A 25156-nucleotide genomic window follows, 5' to 3' on the forward strand; every position below is an offset into this window, starting at 1 on the left:
GGAATAAAGTACTAAGTAAGAGAGGGAACTATGTCCTACAGGTTAGGTCACAAAAGACTACTGTGTTTAAAATGTAAACCAAAAAATCTCTCTAGAGCTACTGTCAGAAAATATAGTAGTACCAACAGCCTAATTTTACTTCAGTTTTGAATATTATGAGAAAAGCATCTCGTTTGAAGTCTTGTAACTATTCAAAAAAAAAAATCACTAGAGTATAGCCAAACTAATAGATAAATCTAATTTGAATCAAGACACGTAAATCACTCCAGAATAGTTTAGACCAGTGATTCTCAACCAGGGTGTTGGGGAAACCTGGGGTGCTGCCAAATCCTTTGAAGGGTGATGAGTTGTAAGGAGATAAGCAAGGTGTAAAGAAATAAGCAGATAAGCTCAGACTTGTCCCTTCTTGAACAATCCCCCATGCCCCCAATGCTCAGCCCCTCTGCATGTCCCTGTAATATAAAATTTGTTTTTTGAAATTAATGCCATTAAGGCCCCCTCTGCATGTACAGATAAGGGTGCAACTGGATCCAATACATGATCCACACAATCATGCCTCCTGCCATGCTACATATGCATGGCAGGAGGTGCAATTGTGGAGTCACACGATACATCTAATTGTGCCATACTGCCGGTCGGTGCAGAGACAGCCTTATCCTGTGCACCCCTACACCAGCAAGAAGCAGGCTCCCATGGCTGGGAGCCCCCTTCGCTGAGGGGGTTCCAGCCGCAGAGAGGCCACGTGCAGCCAGGACCAAGAGCCCTGTCTGAACTGGGATTTCACCCCCCCCACTTCCCCCCAAGCCTTGGGGATCACAGCAGCCACAATTCTAGGGCTCAGAGGTTTCATGATGCATAAGGTGTGACCCTGTGGCCAAGAGCCCTGTCAGAAAATTAAAGGTTGACAGCAATCAGCTATAAGAGTTTGTACAAATTTTTGAGGTCTAACTTTATAGTTGGTTGGAGCTTTTTATTATGCGATAGCTACCTTGCATGTGTAGCTGGTCTCCAGGTAATTGCACAATTAGCCAGTTAATTGATCAATACCTATACTACACAAAAGTTAAGAAGCAGTGGCTCAAGTCCAAAAAGGTTGAAAGCCACTGGTCTAGACACTATCAGAGTATAGCTGGAATATGACAAAGTGATAGCCTAGCAGACCGCCAAAACTTTGACCTTCCAAATGAGAAAGCAGCAGCATTTGATTTCAGCACATAAATAAGGGAATATTATTAGCTAGTTTAGACACAACTTCTGGTTTTATAAAGACTTTAGTAAACAGAGACAACTTTAACACTGTTACAGCATGCCTCCAGAGCTCAAGGAATTAGTGCCACCACTGCTACTTTCTCCCCCTGTTCCTTCCACCTTCCTCTGCATGGAATTTAGTCCCCAGAGGTGACTAAAAACCTCTGATTCTGGCAGTGGGAAGGGAGGGAGAGTTAGATGTATTATATCCCTGGGTTCCAGAGACAGGGGCATTCAGGAGCTCTGGCAGTGGAAAAGCCCCATGGGCAAAAAGACCAACCTCCAACGGCTGGGTCCAGCCCACAGGCCATATATTGACATCCCTGGCCTAATGTAATAGTCTTAAAACAGGTTTAGAAGGTTTAATCAAATTTGCACTGATGCTAATAAATTCCAGAAAATAAAATACAAGGAACAGTTAAAAACCGGAAAACAAGTCCAGTGGGGGTTTCACAGGAAGAGCACATTAGCATCACTCCCGCTCAGCATGAACTTGGAACCTATTGTCAGCACTCCAGCACGAGAAACAGCTTTACCCAGTTCACAAAAGACTAGTAACAGGCAACTCCTAAAAGGTACAAATAGCCAGTTTTCCTAGAGGCGAATTCCTGCTTCCACCCCTAGCAAAAATCCTTACAACTATTGCTTGTGCTAGATATTTAGTTTAATGGTGTGCTAACACTCTAAAAACTCCAATTAAAATAATTCTTTCAGCATAACTCTGCAAACATACAGTTCAGTTAAGAAACCGATCTCGTATTTTATTCATGTGACAGTGCCCTTTTTAAAAAGGTATACAAACCTTTTGATAGTGCAATGGATTGTCAATGGCGTAGGACAGCGTCGAGATAAAGTTTGGCTTTGTAATCAGGGATGCACACTCTTGGATCAGAAACTGAGTCTGAAATAGTAAAACAACTTTAAAAACAGCTACTACTTTGACATACAATCTTTAATCAGAGTTACTACTTGCCTACTTCTCTCTCTCCATACACTAACAAAATCCCAGTCACATATTTTAGTGTCCTTGTGGAACCTGAATTTAGTATTTTGCTTTCAGATATGATTTTTGTCTGGCAAAATCCAAGTACTTTCATATCATTAGAATTTGCTTTTCTTAGCTTTCTCATAAGTCATTTGGCAAGGTAAACTGGAAGCACCAAGTTTGGTACTTCACTGGACTTGCCTCAAGCACTTGCAGATATTGCTATAGTTACCATAATCAGAAATGAACAGAAGCTATGTATGCCAAGTTAAACAAGGATTTCCCCAGAAAGTTTAGGGACAAAAATGAGGGAAAACCCAAAAACAAGTATGCCCCAGAAGCCAAAGTAGTCTGGAAATGAACTAGGGGCTTGTTACCACTTCAACAGAACATGAAAGGTTTGGAATAAATTAATGCTTAGGGTAGAAAAAGATACACAGCATGTGTTTTCTGAAGTATGGTTATTTCAAAGCCAGAGAGCAGCTCTCAGTTTCTCTTATCACTATGGAATCAACTAAAACAGGAATTGTCAATCGGGGGTACTTGGAACAGTCCTAGGGGGTACGCATGGAGGGGCGAACGGGGATGAAGAACCGCCATGTGCCATCCCATGCCACTGCCACCTCCCAGGATTAGGGTCGGGGTGCAAAGGCAGCAGCGTCCCTCTGCAGGCTGCACAGGTGCTGCCTGGCTGGCCAGACACAGGGGAAGGAAGAGGCAGCGCAGAGCCCTCATGCAGTCACTGCCACCTCATGCAAGCTCCCCCTACTTTCGCATCCAGCCACTGCCACCAGAAGGAACACAGTTCTTAAAAAGTTGAAAACCCCTGAGCTAAAAGGATACAATTGAAAAGCTACACACTGAGGTTTTCAACAAATTTGCTGAAAGGCTTATATTTATCCTGCCTTTGAGCTCAAATACTGCAGCTCTGCCATAAGTCTATCAAGAGTGTAGCTAGCAAATGCAACATTTACCTGATGGAAATCTTTACCACTGCTTTTACCATCGCCACTGAAATCCACATGTGAGAATAGACAGCGAAGTAAATGCCTGTCTGCCTCGGGACCGTGTCGATTCACAATCTGAAAACCGAAGACAAGACATCCAGCAATTTTAAAAAGAGTTGTCATGGACACTGATCCTGGATAGGTAGTTTGGATGCTGTAGTCATTTTTTTTTTAGTTTGCATAATACAAATGCTAGACAGAAAGACAGGAGGAACTGAGGACTCTAGACTAATAACTAATCTTGCAAGGTAAGGAGTTAACCACATTTGCAAATGGAAAGACAATAAGAGAATTTAAATGAAAGCAAACACCACATCTCCCAGCTCCCAGGTATTATTTTTGCTTGTGCTTCTGCCCAGGTTAAGATTAAATCAAGCCAATTTAGGAAGAGTGTTTTTTTTTTTTGTGGGAGCAGCTAATAAAGGTACTCCCTTGAAATCATACTGCACTTAGTTATTCACAAGCCACTAACCTGCTACACTGTGTAAGCAATTTTATTGGTAATAAAAAACCCCAACACACTAAAACCTACCTGATAAACCAATTCAAATGAACTGCTTAAACAATAACAGACACTCTTATGTGCTTCTTCTCACCAGCTGTGAAACTCTGTAGTACCTTGCAAGTTCCTATCCTTAAAAGCACAGATTTCATAAAACTCGTATATTTACTCTACAACTTACCTCTTCTGTAGCACTCCATTTCTTTCCAAAAACTGCAACACTTTTACAAGTTATAGGAGAACAGTAACTAAAGCCAAAGGGCAAAATTGAGCTACACTTCAAGGAGGTGCAACACACAAAATACAATTCAACTCATCTACAGGAGGGAGCCGTGCCTGAGGGCTGTTTATCAGATGATGTGGAGTCTAACACAAACCAGAAGCCCTGCAGCACAACAGACTTGCACCATCCCATTTCTTATGTGCCTTTCACACAGTACAAGAGCACAACATGGGAATATTCATGCTGTGCCAGTATACTTCTTGGTAATGATTCTCCCTTCAGGGCACCAACCTATACATGCCATGTTAGCAGCACACTTGGGCTGGTATACAGCAACTGCCTCATTTTCCTCACTTCCAGCCCTATTACTTATCCATTTCTGCTATGGTCTTTACATCAAAGTCTCAGAAAAAGTAGTAAATGTTATTGCTAATCCCTGAATTAGGAGCTTCACTATATGGAACTCTAGATGCCTCAAAATCCCAGAAAGCTGCATGTGCACATTCTACTTTTGGGGTACAATCAATGTTTCAGCTCAAAAACATATTAGATAGATCAGTGGTTCTTAACCTTTTTAGCCTCAAAGCAGCCCTCCCTAACTTTTCTACTGAGCAGCATCCAACTTGAGAACGACTGTTAGAATCTAAATTTTAAAAAAAAAAAAATGTATGGAGGGCTGCCTTGAGGCTAAAATGGTTGAGAATATTCATCTAGCTGGTGCCAAGCTATTTTCACAGCAGCCGTGCCCCTCAGAGCTGACTAGCATAGAGGATGGGGGTAGGGGGACAGCCACCATTGACCGCTGGCTATGCTTCCTCGAGCCCTGCCCCTCAGCGCTCATTGCTGGAGTGGCTGGGGGCAGGGGGTAGTTTGGGGGGTTACTGGACACCTTTCCCTTCTAGGTGGGCTATGAGCCCTACCAACAAGGGGAGGGGTTAAATTTTTTTTCCCCTTTTGTGTGGATTGTGTGGGCAACCACAGATTTTGGGATTTCCATAAAATTGCAATTTAGGTGGGTCCCTAATCATTATTATCCATCTACCGTCATGACATGGAACCAGAAACCCTGCTCCAATCTATATCACTAATGCCTCACTGTCACAGGAAACCCCTACATAATAGTTTCCCTTCCAACTACAGGGAACTTCAAGTTAATGCCTTCATATCCACAAAACTCTGTGTGAGGTATTTGGGGCTGATGTCTCTTTATCAGGATTCTTTTCCCTCCGACATATTACAATCCTTATCTGGTGACCACAATGTGGAAGTAAAATTGCTTATGAAGATAGTGACCAGATAAACACATCAGCACTTTTTTCATCAAACAGTTAACAGCAGATGCCCAGATAGGAAGACTGGGGCTTCCCACCATTGGTCTTAAATTCTGATAAACTCTTGGCTGCTGACTAGCTCACTTTCAGCCATTGTAAGACTACCTCATGGCTTTTTGCTCAATTACTTCCTACCGCTATGAATCATTTTTAAACAGAGGTCACCCAATTCTATTACCTTAGTCACTTATCTAATCAGCCGCAGTTTCACCCAGGTCCATTAGCAATGTTTTATGAACAGCTATGAAACTTAAGTTGCACATAATACCTGTAGCCCAGTCCATGTTGTGACTTGACTTCTCAGTATTCTACTTACTTCCCCTACCATTTGTCAGTTCCCATTCATTTCTTTTTCAGGTATGTTTTGCTTTTGCAATCCTGCAGAGCAGCACTACTTCACACTACATTCTCTTCAGTGTGATCTTTTTCACTGGTTTTCATCTCCATCCTTCCTACTTTTAAACTGGCTTTGTCCTCCCACCCTCCCATTGTTTTCTCCAATAGCTGCTAAGTTTTGCAGCCACAGCGGAAAGAAATGAGTGCACCTGGGGATTGCTCAGTATTCTTGTCAAGTTGGAGTGTACATGCTCATGATACACCATCCAATTTAGAATGAGTGAACCACAAATTATGGCCTCCCAGTTGCATCATTCCTTACAAAATAAGGAACAATCCATAGACCTGCATCATGCCAAAAACTTCAACTGTACTGAAAGCAGAAGCTGACTGAAAAGCTTTCAGGGTCCATTTTGGAAAACAAGTTAAATACTGATATTCAGACACTGCAACTCTTGTCAGAAATCTGATGCACAGAAATGAATGCTTATCTTACTGAGATCATTTGACCTCAGCAGACTTTCTGCCTATGGCAGGGGGGCTGGACTCAATCTTGCAAAATCCCTTCCAGCCCCTAATGTCTATGAAATAGTATACATCAACCCAGTCTTCAATTAACCATACACATTTATCATCTTCAGCTGAGTTCTTAAGGGTGGCTATGAACTACCAGAGAGTAACAGTTCATATTCAAGTCAGTGCAATAATACAATTACACTAGGAATTAGCAACCATGAGGCAATGTGACATGAAAACTAGGTTGTTCCCTTGTTTAATGGTTTTACTTCCAAACAGGAGCAAGTTGGGTACAAGAAATAACTTACTTAGTTATTTTTGCGGCATGGCATATGGAAAGAATTAAAACTGAAGTGCATTCTACTACCTTTAATAACTAAGTATATTCACTTAGCATTCTCCACTTTCTAAGAAGACTTTAACTGGAAGTTTGGTTCAATAATTCCAGCTACAGAAAAATATTTCCACTTCATTATAAAAAGTAAACTTGTAAGAAACCACTGTCCCAAGATATACCTGCTTTCTGACAGCAAATTCACTACTCCCTATTGAGCTATAAGTTAGAGAAGGGGTTGTGTAGTGTTTCATGCGAACAGTTTAGCATTAAAGATATAGCTAAGGAGCTCTATAAAATAGAAGGTGACAGCTTTCCAGGAAAGCACACTGTTTAAAGCACAGCAAGTTAAGCAAAATTTGTAGAAAATTGTGGAATACAGATTTATTCTGTAGTCATTTTTTGGTCAAATCCAGTAATTTTACACAGCAGGCACACTCTAGGAGACTGCTATTTCAGCTACACGTCCTTGAGAGGCATATAACAAGTTCAGTGTTTTTTGTAATATTAAAACAAATGCTCATTTTGTAGCATGGAGAAGTTAGCGAAATGAGACAGAAGGATAACTGATGCAAAGTATGGCAGGGGTAACTAACAGAATGTAGATTTGGTAGTGATGGGACTTAAACTCCCCCCTCCCCCCCCCCCCCCAAAAAACTCAAAACAAACCAAAACCACACTTCACAAAATATCAAAACACATGCCAAGTAATGTATTTAGACTTACAACATGGCTAATAATATTTTTTTCCGAAGGTACCACTGTATTTGGACTTTACTTGAAGATGGCTTATGTCCGTTTCAGACACGATAGTATTTCCTGATGTGTCTTATGATGGCAGCTCCAAACAAGATGATGCCAGGTAAAATTTTTGCTTTTCTAAATATGTGTAGCAGCTTTATTTCTTTAGATAAGAGGGTCTTACTTTCTCATATTAAAATCTCTCCTCATCTAGATAGGAAGCACTGGACGGTCACAAACCTATTTACAAACCCCAAAGAGATCCCTTGCTCTAAATTTCAGTTTCCAGATACAGAAACTTAAGAGGCCGTCTCAACATGTTCAAGATTTTGCTTTGAAAATTAAATTTTACCTGTTATCAACTGATAGTTTAAGGGCGTGTTAAAACTCAAGATCTAAAAGACTAAACATCACAACTACTTAAGAACTACAAAAATAATCCTCATGAAAGCTGGCTCATTTTAGTGTTCACGTGTTGTCCTTACACGATTTAAAAAACAGAAGGTTTAAAGCAGGTTTTAATCAGAACGTTAAAGAACCCTTTTGGTAACCAATCCTGGATACAAGACAAAACAACCGCACGTCTGCTTTTCATCTGGATGCCTGCTACACATCTGGATGCAGCTAAAAGAGATAGCTAGGTAAGAATAGATAAGGCAATGCCATGTGCATTATATACTGCAAGTATATGGCAGCAAGTTGCTTAGCCATAGGAGACGCGGTCTCTCCTAACAGTATGCAAAGAGAAACTGTACTGAACAATTACACATGTAAAGTTATACAGGCCAATTTACTAGAACATAAAGATCATACAGGAATAAAAATCTAGTCCAAAAATCCTAAATTGGATATTGATATTGTAGAGAAATAAGAGGGAGGAACTCAATACTCTAAAGAATCGCTGTAGGATGGTTCACCATGCATTAACACATCATTTGACCCCAGTACTCTTTCCTGCCATGGCAGGGGGTTAGACTTGATGATCTGCTCCGGTCCTGTCCGACCCTATGAACTATGAAGTCTTGAGGCTTCCAGTAAAACCTTGGAATAATCTGTTCTCGTTTTGAGCATACCAGATCACAAGCCAAAAAAGGAAAAAAACAGTTATGTAAAGAAGTCCCTCATGACAGATTTGTAAGCAAACAAAAACAACTCATTATCAAAACTTAACACTGTAACAATAAAACTAAGTCATATCTGTTGGGAAGGGAAAAAAAGAAAAAGCAGTCATGTAAGGAGTAGCACAGTAAGAGTTAGATGGGATTCCCCAAGCTTAAAGAAATCCAGCAACTGGGAAATTCATGGTTTAATAGGACATCAAGATAAAAAACTTTATCTGGAAATTTGCACATATCTATTACAATTACTGTAGGAAAAATATTTTCCATTTATAATGGCATTTTAAATAGGTTCACTAAATCCCTTGTTTAGTCACTCTTGATGAAGATCCTGATCAAAGTACAGATAACTTGGACACTCAAGATAAGAAAATGGGGGGATGGGGACAGGCAATATTAGAAATGGCAATCTGAAGTCAGTTTCAAGGCTATTCAAACCAGTAAGAGAGTAGCATCACATTTATTTTCTTGAGTTGGGGAAGCTGGATGTGTTTGCATAAGATCTGTTAGTTTTTTAGTGTTTTTGGTTTAAAGTAGTCACCATAATGCCTAATAAAAAAAAACCAAAACAGAACTAGTGTGTGGCATCATTATAGTGAAGTTCAAGCCACTGAAGGAAGGAAAAAAGTTGGTAGATGTAAATATTCCAAGCAGGAGTATGCTAACAATGCAACAAGAATGAACAAACACTTAACATGTAGAAATTGTCCTGAAAGAGTACAAGCCATATACAGAAAGCTAATACAAAGTGGTGAAACAACAATCATTGGAGAAAAAAGTCTACTTTAGGAATCCTATGCAAGTAAACAAATGAATGTTAAACACCACACAATATAGACTATCACCTATATTGCTTTAAAATATAATAATTTTAAAAGTTGTTAATGCAACTCTGGACTATTTAAGATGTTTGTATCCTGCTTTTTCTGCTTGTACTAAGCACCCACAGTGACTTAGGTTTAACAATATTTTTACAAAAAAATTATATAATAGATAAATAGTTAACTACTTCAACCCACCAGAGCAAGCTTAGACATCTGGCCGATGACAGAGGCCAGATTATACTTCCTTTTGGCTCTGCAGTCCCAGGGCAACTGAGCAGCAGAGCGTTCTTATTGGCAGGAAGGTGGAGAAGCAAGCTTCCTGCTGCTTCTCCTTATGATGGATGAAGCCAGACTAGAAGAAGCTAAACTAAAAATATTTTCCCCCTTTTGTTGCAGGAACATGGTAGCTCAAGTGAAATAGCAGATTTGCAAAAAGTAGAAAAATGAAAATGTTGAGCTTCCAGGTCTGGGGGAAGCAGCAGCAGGATCCTCACTTTCCAGATCACTGTCACCAGATATGCGATCCACAATGAGTAGCTGTTCAAGACAGTCAAGCTTTTTAATTAAGCTTTGTGGACAATATCAAAAGAAAAATCAAGAAAAGCAGAGGAGACATTAGCTTGAGCTATATTTGCAAGTGGTACACCTCTTTCCATAACTGAAAAATCAATATTGGAAGGAACATTAAAAACTAATTCGCTCATCATACAAGTTACCGTCAAGGTTATCACTTATCACACTCTCTCAGAGTATGACAGAGTTCAACAATGGTTATTCAAAGGATTGGTCAAACAGAATCATTGACTCCAACATCATACAGTTGGACTGATATACAACGAAATCTTTTATTGAACATTATAGGTTAGCAACACCTGAACCAATATTTCTGAAAGCTACCAAATCTTCTCATCATACCAGGTGAATACATAGCCCAATTACTAAGTGAAGAGACTGAAAGTGCAGGTCCCTCCAGGGTCGAGCCCTTGTAACTGATAATGCGAGCATCATGAAAGCTGCATGGCAAATATGAAAGGCAAAGTATCCTCAATTAATAGTATCTGGCTGTCTTGCTCATGGATTTAATCTTCTGGCAAAGGACATAGTAAGTGTGAATACAATGAAGACAATATTGGCAAGCTGCAAAGCGATTGTGAAGGTATTCAACAATCATCATGTTACTAATCAGACTTTGAAGAAATTACAGAAAGAGAAGCAGGGGAAGGAAAGTGCACTTTTATTGCCACGAGAAACTAGATGGGGCTCAGCTACAAAGTGTTTACACAGTTTGCTGTGCACAAAGAACTGTTTGCAGTGTGCTTCAATAGATGACAGTATCCCAGACTATTCTCATGAACACTCGGAAGCAGATTCTCAACCATGAACTATTCTGAGTAGGAGTTCAAGGAGTTACAATTTGCTACTACCAGTTTCAGTGACTATCAAGAAACTTGAAGGAGATGCACCAAGCCTTTCAAATATTCCAGAGATGTTCAGACAACTGACTGAAAGATCTAATTGAGCTTTTGCCATCAACAAATGTTTACTAAGATCTGAGTTTTCCTCTCATCCACTTCATCTGGCAACAAACCTTCTGGATCCTCAACACAGAGGACAACATTTTAATCAGAAGATGAATCACCTACTGCTTTTGATACAATTATGAAAGTAGCCAAGAATGTCCCCAACTGTGATGAAATAGCTGCGATGACAGACATTGCTGAGTACCGCGCAAAAGAAAAACTTTGGAGCAACGACATTATTTGGCAGGCAGCAAATACGTCTCCTCTCACATGGTGGAAGGGATACTGTAACACCCAACTGCTGTCCAAGATTGCTCTAAAGATCCTAAGCACTCCAACAGCAGCTTCTTGTGAATGGGATTGGAAGGCTTTCAGCTCAAACAAGACAAAAAAAGAGAAACAGACTAACAAATGAACACACCACTAAGCTTGTTTCTATTTCTCAAAATCTCTTGCTTCTGGCGAATCAGTCAGAAGCACAATTAGTGAAGAAGATACAGTGTGATAAGTTGCCCTTGCCCACAGGCTAATCAGTAAAACCATCCTTTAGTGAAAGAGAATGTGGTTTAAGTAGTTCTGAATCAGATTTGCCTCAATCTGACTGTGATCTGACTCCAAAATGGAACTAGTAAGTAGTGCATGCGATTCTAGAGATAATGACCATGAAACAGGAGGTACAGCAATGACCTCAGTGGAAGAGAATTAAACTCTGTTTAAGTAGATGAGTGACATATCATGCACAGTTCTTTGAGTGTGCTAAAATTATTGTGACAGCAGTTTTCAGTGCCTTGGGTTGTTTTTTTTTTAATTTAAACAATGCAAGGGAAGTACGTGTCATTGTGTATTTTTACAAGTAGTCCAATAAAAATAATTTCCACATAAACCTTTGAATTTGTTTGAATATAACATTTAAGCCACATTAAGTGTGCTGTATTTAATTTTTTTCCTAATCAAATATTTCAGTTCAAATACCTGTGGCTATTGGGACATAAAATTAACATGGGGGTACTTTCTTAGTTTTGTTACTAAATACAAGTCAAATAAACATGCCAAATCAGATCACACCTATTTCACAGATGTCATAGACGTTTGGGCTGGAAGGGACCTCAGAGTATCATCAGGTCCAGCCCCCTGCCCCATGGGCTGGAAGTCAGCAGGGATCATAGGATCCCAGCAAGATAAAGCATCCAAGTGTTGCTTGAAGGCATTCAAAGTGGGTGCTTGAACCGCCTCTGTTGGCAGTGTATTCCAAACTTTTTGCTACACTGGTTAGCACTACAGATGAAAGGGACTTGGGGGCCATGACTGACCACAAGATGAACAAGAGCCTTCAATATGATGCTGCAGCTAGTAAAGCGAGCAAAATGCTGGCTTGCATCCATAGATGCTTCTCAAGCAAATCCCAGGACGTCATTCTCTCATTGTACTCGGCCTTGAGGCCGCGGCTGGAGTACTGTGTCCAGTTTTGGGCTCCACAATTCAAAAAGGATTGTAGAGAAGCTTGAGAGAGTGCAGAGAAGACCCATACATATGATCAGAGGTCAGGAAAACAGATCTTATGATGAGAGCGCCATGGGACTTTCAGCCTAGAAAAGCGCAGGCTCGGGGTGATCTGGTGGCCACCTATAAGTTCATTGGGGTGCTCATCAGGATCTGGGGGAACCAGAGCACCCCAAGGAATGACAAGATCGAATGGTCACCAAATCCGCCATGACTGATTCAGGCTGGACATCAGGAAGAACTTCCTTTCCTCCAGCTCCCCACATTTAAGGCACTGGAAAGCTTTCTGAAAAACCCATCTCTCTAACGCAATTGCAATTAAAAAAAAAGTATGTTATCCTGCCTGGCCTGCAACTAGGGGTGCGCTGATAAGATACCTGGGGCTGACTCTGCTGGCAAATTTTTAACAAGCCATATTGGCAATTGCAGCAGCCTGGCAACATGGAGAGCAGCATGGGAGAAGGAAAAGGGTATGGGGGCAGATGGAGCCCCCACAGTAAGTAAGGGAATGGGGCTGGGGAGGCACTGCTTAGCCAGGGCAGGTTGTGGAACAGGGCCTGGGGGTGGCTCCCGCTACTGCATGCACCCCGGGGGAGCCCTGGGGGGGTGCCCCCCTGACCTGTGTGCATGGTGAGGGCAGGCTGTCACTGCGGGCTAGGGCCAGGGGCAATGCCAGACTCTTCCTGGCAGAAGGCTGTGCTTGGGGTGGGCGGCAGCAGCGCAGGGGGGCAGCTATGGTATGGGCTGCAGCCACCTCAAAATTCACCGCAGCCCCCCTCCCAGCGTTACCGCTGCCTGCCCCAAGAATAGCTTGGCCTAGCCCCCTTCCCCACCCCCCGGAAAGGGAAAACCCCAGCCCCACTCCTGGCCCCACCATATCCCAGATGAACCACGGCTCCATCCCGCACCCTGCCCCAGCTGGGCAGCACCTGCCGCAGCGCCATTCCCTCGCCATGTGAGCCTCAGTCTGCCTCCCTCCATGCCCCTTTCCTTCCCCCTCACCCCTCCTCCAACAGACTTACCAGCCAGATACCACTCTCCACACACAGCACTCCTGGGCACCTGCGTGCTACTCTGCAGCTGTGCATGCATGTGGCATTTATTAGTGACATTATCAGCCACATCAGCCAAAAAAGACCAATTGCTGATCGTGTCAATTTTCCTTTTATCAGTGCCAATATGATATGGACCAATATCATGATATGGATATCTCTACATGCAAAGCTCAGAACCAGAAAGTAAACTTCTGGGTGAATATAAAAAGTGTGTATTTAATGGTACACAAGATTTTAGTGCAACAAATATTTTGACACTGGATTTGCAAAGCAATTTCCTTGATTCTTTTCTCAGTCAGTGTTACACACATGCAAAGACAGGAATTCAGGCAAAATCTGCATAACAGATTAAAATCAACTGAAGCAACTGGACTAAATATGCATCTAAGAAAAGTTAACAGTTTCAGCTCACACAAGAAGAATGGTTTAGCATTCAGGTACTCAACCTGCTGATGAAACAGTTCCAAAGAATCTCATTTCCAACAGAGTTAGAGATGCACTTCTGGATCTTGGAAAGTGGAAGTGGAAAGTGTGGTATAGCAATATATAAAGAAATATTCTGTAGCACAATTCAAACGAAGGGATGGATGCCATCCTTCCATTCCAAAGTTTCCTCCACTGCATTCTTCTAATACATTTACTTACATGTTGTATTTCCTGCTGGCTGGCTCTGTAGTTTTTCTTGGTTAAATTGTCCACCAGGTAGCTGATTTGAGACAAGGCCAGCGAAAGCGAGTCAAGATTCATTGCTGGTTGGGGCGGAAGCAGGCGGCCGAGCCCGGCGCAAAATCACCATTATTCCCCTTTAGTCACCTCAGAGACAGGTTAATTTTTTTCCCCAATTATCTTATATTCTGGTCCTTTTTGTTTCTTCAGCTCTTCTTTCCCAGTAGTTCTACTCTGTTCTGAAACATGGCACCTGGAAAACAATATAACATTGGATTAGATTAGATTTTAGCTATTTTTCAAGCATCATTCATGGGGGTTTCTAAAAACATAAGAACCTGCCATTATACTATCTCATCTTGGTACCAGAACTTTTAAGCTTTGTAAGTCTTCCATTTCTGTTAAAAACAGTATGGGAGGGAGGGATGGGGGCAACACTTTCTAAAGCAGTGGAAGTTTGGTGTTATGACTGAGTACAGTACTACCAAACAGAAGGCAAATTAGCCATTTTGGTTTCAGAGAAAGAAGTGACTATGTTACATCCCATTTAACAGAGTAAGTAAATGGCAACAAGAATTTCTATATTCTCTTGATATTTATATCAAGAGGCAATTACTTAATTTAACCATATGTGCATTACAGAGAATCTACAACGTAGGTCATTTTTAATATAGTCTGTTAGGGTGCATCAATAAAAAAGTAACTGTCACAGAAGTCTTTTTCCAAATGACAATTTTCACCAATCCAACCATGTTTATTCAGCAATATTTGAAGAATCAACCACATGCTTAACCTGAACATACAAGAGGGACAATGCAGGTACTTTATACAACAAATCTCTCACTAGTGCTACAAACAAGAATGAGATACCAAGTTAAATACTATAAAGAACAAGAATCAGGGACACTAAAAGCCTCATATAAAATTTTTGGGACAAACTGCTCTCTGACCCATTTTTTCAGCACTCTGTCCTGCTTCAGACTTTATGTCCAAATACAGCGCAACTCCCAAACTACAGCAAGCAGCTATAAACAAAAGAACCATAGTAAACAAATCTTAAATTTTTACTTGTAAGCCCTCTAACTATTCTGAACAGCACAGCTTGCCAACTTCAAATTTCAATGACAATACAAAGCCTAACTACTGACATCTAGTTTGTCAGGTATGGGACTGCCAATACAGTAAGACCACATCCCAGGATAAAAACTGCATATCTAAACACCTTGAGAAACTAGTCCCATAGGAAAATGAAAGCTTTATTGAGAAGCTGTTGTAATCAATCAGCTCCATTCCGGCTCTTAAGATTCAATGAATTGAAAATACACTTGGTCTGAAATGCACAAGCACAGGGGTCACCAACAACCTGCCAGGGGCGCAATAGCCTTCCATCTTTAAATATACTAAAGCATACTGCCCGAAAGCAGCAAGAAAAATAACAGCCAAATGAGCAGTACATGTTAGGACATATTTCCATTGAGAAGGCAGACACAGGGTGTGTATTATTACAGTAGGGGCAGCTCATCTTTAAAATGTTTAGGGGCATGTAGAAGCATTTATCTGCACCACTACATTTAATTAAATCAAATCAAATATAGGATATGCTATCAACAGATAAGAGAACAGCTTCTTCTATATTATGCTGGCAGGTAGTGATCTGTATATTTACACGAAAGAATTTCCTCATTAGTTTACGTAATTTATATACTGCCCTTCCCAACAAAGGCTCACGGCAGGCTCAAAACTGTCTGCTTTCATACTTTAGAAGTGTTGGGAGGGGGAAAACCTTAAGGGGATCTTTAAAACTACTTTTCAGTTGCAAATTTGAACAAGGCAAGCCATGCGCAACACTACTATTACATTTGACATGTAGGCCTATCCTACAAAAAGGAAAGTTGAATCAATGGAAGGTTAATGAAGGACCCAACTGTCACCGTTCATGTAAGAATCTCAAGCAGTGGCCCACTGGAAGCTAGCTGAAGATTCCAGTTTCCAAACATTACTTCTCTAATGAAATCATGCAATATACCCATGGTACTGCAGCATCAAGAGTTGAAAAAAAAAAAAATGGAGATTCTTGCAAATCAATTTGCTAAAACACTCAAGAGTTTGACAGCCTGCTATAAAGATTGGACTTCTAGAAAGGTCTTTGCACCCAAAAGATTGCAAACAATAATTTTTCCAGCTATTTAGCTGGTCTAATAAAAGTTATCACATTTACCCAAAGAACTCCTTGTCTGCCATTGTCTAAAGACTTTAACCAGTTAGGAGCATTTTTATTCATATGTAATTAAGTTTAAAAACAGACTGTCCAGAATTTCTGCAAGAAACATTGTTTCCTTTGATTGTTATAAATTGCCATCATTTCTTTCAGAAGTCTCAAGTTCTGCAAATCGTACCGTCTCAATACTTCCAAAAAAGAAAAATCCTTGCTTATAACTACTTAAATTACAATTCCTGAAATGCCTAGAGATCTCTCACTGCATCAGAATCTGCTCTTTACTTTCACCTATTACAAGATAAAGTTTTAATCTACAAAATACTCAACTTAGTTTGCACTCTTGCATGATAGTTATGCTTTCTAAAGAAATAAGTTTATTTGAGGTTCTCCTATAAGAAAAGAGAAGTTTCAGTCAGAATTTAATGACACTTCTTTACAATGGAATTCTGGTGGACTACCAATTCTAATATAATAAAAGGCTTGGTCTGTCTGTGTGTCTGTCCACAACACTTTCGGGCAACCGCACATGAGGGTGGGCAGTGATTGACTGCACATGCCCAAGTTGCCAGGAAAGGCTATAGAGAAGGTGCCCCAGTTGACCAAGCAGCAAGGCTTCCCCTACTACTGACCTGCCTGAGGGTATGGAGCTGGGCCAGCCAGTGGAGCAGCTGGGGGAGTGGGGGTGGAGCAGGGCTGGACATAGGGCTTCATCCCCACCCCACCTCCCCCATCGTTCTTGACAGGCAATTTGCTACTACAAGAATAAAGTTCTAGGCAAGAAACAAAAATACCAGTGTTAAGGATAATAAATAATTCACTGCACAAAGATAACTCAGTACTTGGTATTGAAATGCTTCAGCTATAAACAGTATACACCCATAAATGCCTTGTGCAGTTCGGCATGTTAAACTTCACCTCACAGTCGGCAGCAGTAAGTATTCATGACCTGCATTTCTCAACTGATGGATCATGAGGAAGTCCCCCAAAAAACCTGCAGAAGTGTGTGGGAGTGAGGTGTGTGTGGTGGTGGTGGTGGGGTGATGTGTGTGCATGCACTGGGGACAGTGGCCAGACGCAACAGGGGGGGTGGTGAGAAGGTGGCACCTGGCCCTTCAGCAGGGGAAGGATCCAGGGACAATTCTTCATAGCAGGGAGCTGCATGCTTGGTAAGCAGCATGGGGGCCTGCCCATACACACGGGGGCCAGCACTTGCTGCTTGCACTCCAGCCCAAGCAAGACAAAGGCCCCTTCTGGCAGCCATGGGGGGTGGGGTAGGGAAGGACTGTGGATAGGGAGCAAAGGGCACCAGCAGGGCTGGGGGTGTGGGTTAGGACAAGCCATCCATCTGGGCAAATGGGTCCCAAAATGAAAAAGGCTGAGAACCACTGTTCTAGACTACAAAGAGACAAATTACTAAAACATAGTAATAGAAAGCTTCAAATTACTCTATTTAAAGTTGAACTACTGTAGGTTAAGAATTTCTACATGACAGGCAAATATTTTCAAAAGCTGCAGAGATTTGATGACATGTCTCTATCTGGAGCATGGCAGCACCTTACGATAGCCCAAAATATCAAGACTCTCAGATAACAAAATTTTATATATCTGTGGAAAGATACTGCCTAAGACCTATGGAGGAGTGCAATTGCTACCTTGTTCCTAGTGAAACTTGACTTCCTTTCATGTGTAGGAGATTACTTCATACATTTTAGCTAACATTCACATTAGAATACTTTAAACAAAGCTCTGACACACTGTAGAACTATTATTGCTTTTAAAATTTATGGGTAAGCAAAGCTACATAGCTGAACTCTCATCAGTTGGCCTAAGTTATCAATTAATTTTACTGGCATCTTGGATTTAAACCACACATTGTTTGCAGACTAGTAAGTCACAACAATCTCAGTTAAATGGAACCAAATTATCTGGATTTTCTAGAATGACAGCTTTATTTTGCATCACAACTATACAGATAAACAATTGAGCTAACTCAACGTGCACGAAAGCACTCACTTAAAATGAGTGCTAAAAATCTGTTCAGTTCTCCCCCCCCCTTTATATAAGCTATTTAACAAGTACAGTTTCAGCAGTCAACATGTAAGCGCGGGGTGAGGGGTTACATGTCAGCCACAAGCTCTCACTAAACACAGCTACCTTGCATTTTTTGTTGGAAGTCAATCACAGCTACTCAGCCTCATTCTCTAGCTGCTTTTCTTGGAATACATCATGGCATAGCAAGTTTCTGGTAGTTTCAAGTTTTTGAAAATGTGACACACAATAAAGAATTCCAGGATAAATCCACTACCTGTTTTCACTTCAGTCAAACAAAACAGTTTTAAAGTTTCTTCCAATTACTGTAGTCAGTAAGTGAATCATAAACCCATCTTTAAGAGGCCAGGAAAGAGAACTTCTGTTTTTTTAGCTCTAGTGTTTTTTCCAAGTGTTGGCAATAAATGTTACAACATGGCTTAAAGGAAAACCTTCATAACAACAATATAGCCTTCAATGTAAACTACATACAGAAACAAACATGAGCAACTGAGGTAAAAATACATTTCTCCATTCTGGTTTTCCCTGCATTATGGGTTTACTGGTAACTAGTCAATACATCACAAGGTTTTACTACATTTTTCCCCTCAACAGCAGCAAGGTAATCTTACTCTGCTTTATTTAACACTACCTATTCATATGCCTGAAACATAAGAATAGCCATGTTAAAATTTCTCATCTGAGAATGAAATGCTAAATCAATTACTCTCTGAAAGAATGAAGCAAGTCTCCCTCCCAAGAAAAATACAGGGAGATCAAAACAAGTACTCTGGCAATGAAAGGGGGTCAGTAGTGGAAGCATATGCACACAGAAGTTGAGGACAGCACCCAATAAATGTCGAAGAGGGAGGATGAAAAGCATATTTCTATGTAACGAAGTTGACTTCCTGTTCACAAACTAATTACTTCATCTAGGCTAATTTTGCTTGAAGCTTCATCAACCCAAGATACTGTAGTTACCTTGGAAACAGGAAGCAAAAGATACTGACAGCTGTTGTTGCTTTGTTATGCTTCCTACCATAGTCCTTAAGAGCAGAGGTCAGACTAGATAGTGTCTAGAGACAAAACTTGACACTTCTAAATTTTAAAGTGCATGTTTTATGTCACACAGCGTCAGCTTTTGTACCTGTTAAATAGTTTAAGATCTACTCATTCCTACTCCAGTTATTAATGCAACCAAACCTTAGACAAGCTGTTGGTTAACAGTCCCTATTTAATGTCAAGGCCTAGAGAAATAAAAACCTGGAATTATAAATACCCATATAAAAGAGAACTACATTTAAGAAGATCCTACGAAGTTCTGAAATAAGCAAGGCTTGGCATTACGCAACTTTTTTCCACATTTTCAACTGGGTGACAAATTTAGAAGTCCAGCTGCATGTGCTGACATTCCTGGTTTTCTGGATAACTAGGGCCACATCTTCAGACCATATTCCACTGTTTAGGTATTTACTTGTTTTTTCAACAGGCCGAGATACAGCTTCAACCCTGTCTTCTAAACTCTGGGCTATAAATTACCATGTGATAGCCCACAATTCGCTTGCACAGGAGTCACAAAGTTAATATGCCCAGAACGCTAAGATCTTTTAAAAAGGAAAAGTTACTTGTGTTCCACAAAAGTTTAGTTTTTGGGAAAAGTCTTAAAGAGGAAAAAGGAAAATGAAATGCTGAGGGTTCAGGTGTCAGTTAAGAATGAACTAGATTTGTTTGACTACTTAGAGCAAGTTTTGCTCAATCTATTTTTTCCTCAGTGACCTACTGTTTTGTATACTGAACCCTTCCCCCTCCATGCTCCCTCAGGATACAGCTCACTTCAAGAAAATATGATGCATGTACTAAAAATGTACAGAAAACCCACACTCAAAATTGCTTTTCGGGTTTGTTTTTTTTTTTTTTAAACAAGAAAAGACAGGCAGAAAACCCTTTGAACCAAGTGGCCAACTAGCACCAGTCCGGCATACTTTGATGCCACGAGTGGATCCATGGAGAAGTGGCCACACGTCACACTGCCTCAAAGCTCTCCGCCAGGGGTCACTCATCGGGGCCCAGATCAAAACCACTCGGCACTCTCAGGCCCCCAGCCCCCACGCAGGCCGCGCGCGCAGGAGGACAACGGGGGAGAGGAGCCCGAGCCCCTCGGGGACTCTCCCTGGCGCCTGCAGACGGCAGGACGGCCCTGGGCCCACTCCCCCCCGCCAGAGCCCGCCCAGGCAGCAACGAGGGGACCGGCCTGCGCAGTCTCGCACGCTGCTGACCCCGGAAACTGCTAGGCCTCGGGGCCTGCGCCTGAGGCTCCGCCTGCGGGGAGCTCCGCGCCGGTCCCGGCGCCGCGCTCCCTCCGCGGGACACGGGACGCGCTCGGCTCGGCCCGGCCCGCGCCTGGCTCCCGCCTGGCCGGGCTGCTACCGCACTAGGCCTGCAGGCCCCGGCCTGTGCTGCCCCGCGGCTCCTGCCTCCGCGGCCCGGCCGCTCACCTGAGGCGCGGGGGCGGGTGGGGCCGGAGCTGAAGCGGGCTTTGCTCAACCTCTCACGCTGCCTGTGTCCGCCGCTCGCCTCCGCTGGCTCAATACAAAATGGCGGCGGGGTCGCGCGCTCACGTCGCGGCCTTTCCCCTCCCCCGTCCCCTCGCGGCACGCAGCGGGCGGAGCCCCCCGCCTGTGTACGCCGAGCCTGCCCAATCGCCGCACAGGGCTAGCGCCCTCGCGCCCGGAACCCGTCCAATCAGAGAAGGGCGCTGCTTAAGGGTGCGGGGGGGGGGAAGTCCGACACACATTTCCTCCCCCTCCTCACCCCGGAGTAAGCAGCGGGCTCGGATTGGCTGGGAAGGTTGACCACGCCTTCCGTCCCTCTAGCCAATCACAAAACATCTCTCAGCAAGGAAGGCCTTTAACCCCTAGCGCCTGCGTAAACGACTCATTGGCCGGCGGAGTAGGAAGCTGAGTGCGCAGCATCGGCCAATGATCGCGGAGCGCGGCTGAGCTGGGCAGGGGCCACAGCTGGGGCTGGAAGGGGTTGCCAGCTCCCTCCCCCCAGCCAGGTGCAGCACCGCCTCCCGCTCCACTCAGACCCCTCCGTGCTGTCCAGTGGTACAGCCCGACTCCTGTGCACATGGCCCCCCTCTTCTCCCTGTATTTCAGTGGTACAGTGCGCCCTCCCGCGTTGTGCAGTGGTACAGTCCCTCGTCCTCTCGCTGCCCCATTAGTCCCACTCAGGTGTCACACAGTGACGTGGCGTCGTACAGTCCTCCCCGCGCCTCTCCGTCACGTGACCTCATCTCGCCTGTCTGCTGTTTGCGGGCTGCGCTACCAGCCTCTGAGGGTGGAGGGTGGGAGCTGCCCCGCGACCTCCCACGTGGCAGCAGAGCGGCCCCAGGTCGCCTGCCCAGGCCCTCCGCGTGCTGCTGCCTTGCTCTGTGTTCCGCCCCTGGACATGAGCAAAGCGACTAGCGCGGGCCTGGCTCGGCCAGGGGCTTGAACCAAATGACTCTCAGGATTATGGCCAGCCCCATTCATCACCCGGTTTCTGAAAGGTGGCAACAGGTCTACCCAGGAATGGGTGTCAGATCTACCAGGTGTGGAGCTGAGTGAACCAGGCATCCTATCCGTTGCTTTGGGCTGGAAAATGCCATTCTGAAAGTACACCTGAACAGCAACAGGGCACTTAAGATATCCTGCAGCCAACAAAGCAGGTGGTGTAAACCTAACTCAGCCCCCTTAACAGGATAGAGATGATCCTGCCTCAGGCAGGAGGTTGGATTAGGCAACCTCTGGAGCTCCTTTCCAGCCTGCTTCTCTGGGATTCTGTGGCTTTTCATGCAGCTCCCTTTTCTTTACATTTTTAAATGCCTGGAGGGCAAAAGGTAAGTGTCTCAATCCAAATGCAGTAGGTATTTGGAATCAGCCCTGTAACAGAATAGCATAGGGACAGGTAGGAGCATGGCAGCATGAATCAGGACTCTGATGTGGGCCTTGAGGGTGACAGTACTATTAAATTCAATGAGAGAGTTAGACAAGTAAAGCAGGTGGCACAGTGAGACCTTGACAAATATTGTGTTGGGAGGGAATGTTCCTTCATGATTTCCTTGCTCCATACTGCTGATGTTATAGAGAAAGTTTTTCAAACATCTAAGGTTTAACAAGAGACCCTTCTTGATAAGATGGCTGATGGCAACAGCCTGAGGGACAGCCAGCATGGGTTTGTCACAGGTAGGTCTTGCCTGACCAATTTCATCTCTTTCTATGACCAGATGACGTATCACCTGGACAAGGGAGAAGAGATTGATGTCATATATCTGGACTTTAAAAAAGCCTTTGATCTGGTGTCCCACGATCTCATAGAAAAATTGGACAATTGCAGTGTCAGCTACACCACAGTTGGATGGCTGGGACCAGAGAGTAGTAGTTGATGGAAGTGAATCATTATGGCGCTCCATGACCAGTGGTGTCCCCCCAGGCTCTGTCCTTGGACCGGTTCTCTAACATCATTATCAATGATGTGGACATTGGTGTCAGAAGCGCACTGGCCAAGTTTGCTGACGACACTAAACTTTGGGGCATAGCATCCACACCTGAAGACAGGCTAGTGATCCAAGCTGACTTGGATAAGCTTAGTAAGTGGGCGGATATAAACCTGAGGATGATCAATACCAAAAAATGCAAGGTACTTCACCTCAGGGTATGAAAAAAAAACCGCAGCACACTTATAGGCTCAGCAGTGCTACGCTTGATAGCACCACAGCTGAAAGAGACTTGGGGGTCATGACTGACCACAAGATGAACGTGAGCCACCAATGTGATGTCGCAGCTGGTAAAGCAAATACAGCTCTAGCTTGCACCAATAGATGCTTCTCAAGTAAATCTCAGGATGTCATCCTCCTTCTGTACTTGGCCTTGATGAGGCTACAGCTGGAGTACTGCATCCAATTCTAGGATCCACCATTCAAGAAGGATGCCAAGAAGCTTGAGAGAGTCCAGAGGAGAGCCACACACGTGATCAGAGGGCAAGAGAATAGGCCTTATGATGAGAGGCTGAGCCATGGGACTCTTCAGCTTAGAAAAGCACAGACTCAGGGGTGATCTTGTGGCTGCCTATGAGTACATAAGGGGTGTGCATCAGGATCTGGGGGAACATCTGTTCACCAGAGTCCCACTCAGGTGTCATACAGTGACAGCAAGGACCAATGGATAGCAAGGACCAATGGTCATAAACTCCTCCATGACCATTTTCAGCTGGACATAAGGAAAAACTTCTTTACTGTCTGAGCCCCCAAGGTCTGAAATAGACTCCCCTCCAGAAGTGGTGCAGGCACCTACTCGGGACTCATTCAAGAAATGTTTGGATGCTTATCATGCTGGGATCCTTTGATCCTTCCTGCTCCTGGGGCAGGGGGCTGGACTTCATGATCTTCAAGGTGCCTTCCAGCCCTAATGTCTATGAATCTATAAGAGCTATTTGAGGATGGGAAAGGGGGAATTTCCTATTGGCTTTTACATTTTTAATTGCTACATGAAATTGTTGAGCTGAAAGACATGGAGGGGGGCACATACCCCCCAGACTTGTTGTGGATGCAGGCTGCCCACTGTGGGCTTGGGGCTCCCCAACCTGATGCCCTGCCCCCAGGTATGCTGCGCTAGTCATAGGGATGCACCCCCTGCCTGCCCAGCAGCAGTGGGGGTGGCAGCAGCAGCATGGAGTTACGCCCCCTGCTGCTGCCCGGCAGGCAGGAGGCATGTGGCCAGTGTGGGGCTCCTGAAGGAAGGGTAGCAGGGCGGGGAGCCTCGAGCCCTCAGCAGGCAGCCTATGTCCACCCCCCCCCTCCACTTGGCTCTGGTCTAATTGTGCTAGCAGGGGGAGGAGGAAGGTAGGCATGTTTCCCACCATCCCCTTTTGAAGTAATGGTCACCCTGCGGAGAGGAGGTTGACTTGGAAGTGGAGGGCGCCAATCTAGTCCGATAATATAAATCTCCTTACATAACCGATGCTCCATTTTGCGCTGCTTGATTTGCAAAGCTTTCCTAAGAAGCAGAAGGAACAACCTGGTTGTCTTAAGATCAGTTGGAGAATACTTGAGCATCAGATAAAGCTTCCTCTGCCTTTAGTATTATAATTGAAATCAGGAGTTGACAACCTATGGACCACAGGGCTTTACCTGCACTGTGGCAGAGTAGTTGGGCTCCTGGAAGCTTCACTTGTGATGCACCAGGGCCAAACAGCAGGGAAAGCAGCAGCAGTGGCTACTGGCTCTTAGTGTGCAGCTGCTTTGGACCTGAGCTGGGTCATTCTGACCCACTATTGGAAAAATGTTGCCTACTGCTGTTTCAAAGGTACTGTTTGAAACCAAGTAGATGCAGTTGTTTCACTGGATTCCTCATTTCCCAAACCAGTCTTGCTCAGAGAGCCACACCTCACCTCTATTCCTTGCTTTACCTGCTAGGTAGTTTTCTTGCTTAGTGTCCCTTGGCTGCAGCCACACTTGCAATATTTGTTTGGAACACTTGGGGGCAACCAGTGAGCTTGGAGAATCCACTTTGCCTTCAAATCTTCTTTGACACTCTAGCCAGTGGCACAGAACTTCTGAAAAATTTGGCTTACTGATTCAAAGGAAAGGGTTTTTTTTAATCTCTTCTATTGGACCAACTGTATACCTGGGAGAGATGTTTGATAAGCTTCCATATAGCTGGTCCAATAAAAGAGATCACCAAAAACACCCTTGTCTCTTGTACATTTCCTGGACCATCACAGCTACAACACTCCAACCTTACTGATTCAGTCAGACACAACTTTATTGCTAACTAACTCCACTAACTGGTACCTAATTAAGGAGTGATGTCTCCAAACAGAAATAATAGGCTTCTTCCCTACTGCAGATTCAGTAAATAAGGGGATGCCTCCTTCCTCAGAGCCTGGGGATAAGCAACACAAGGATTTGTTCAGTGAATAGGTTTATTCATACATACATATACATAGCTTAAATAATTTGAGTG

At 43.5% G+C, this 25156-nt stretch overlaps 1 protein-coding gene across 10 annotated transcripts in view; it reads right to left on the minus strand.

The window, feature by feature from the left end:
• The window catches only part of CNOT1 (CCR4-NOT transcription complex subunit 1), a 104019-nt gene extending 83217 nt beyond the window's left edge, over window positions 1-20802 (minus strand). For all 10 annotated transcript variants that reach the window (XM_090062148.1, XM_090062150.1, XM_090062144.1 and 7 more), the window contains exons 1-4: window positions 20648-20802; window positions 13886-14159; window positions 3208-3315; window positions 2051-2149 (exon numbers count right to left, since the gene is read on the minus strand). In XM_090062148.1, coding sequence (XP_089918274.1) covers window positions 2051-2149; window positions 3208-3315; window positions 13886-13987 — 309 coding nt within the window. In that variant the 5' untranslated portion in view covers window positions 13988-14159; window positions 20648-20802. The remainder of the gene's footprint in view (window positions 1-2050; window positions 2150-3207; window positions 3316-13885; window positions 14160-20647) is intronic.
• Window positions 20803-25156: the final 4354 nt, after the last annotated feature.

Source organism: Crocodylus siamensis, chromosome 9 (assembly GCF_052110815.1).
Source record: "Crocodylus siamensis isolate JL-2025a chromosome 9, ASM5211081v1, whole genome shotgun sequence".
Lineage (NCBI taxonomy): Eukaryota > Metazoa > Chordata > Crocodylia > Crocodylidae > Crocodylus > Crocodylus siamensis.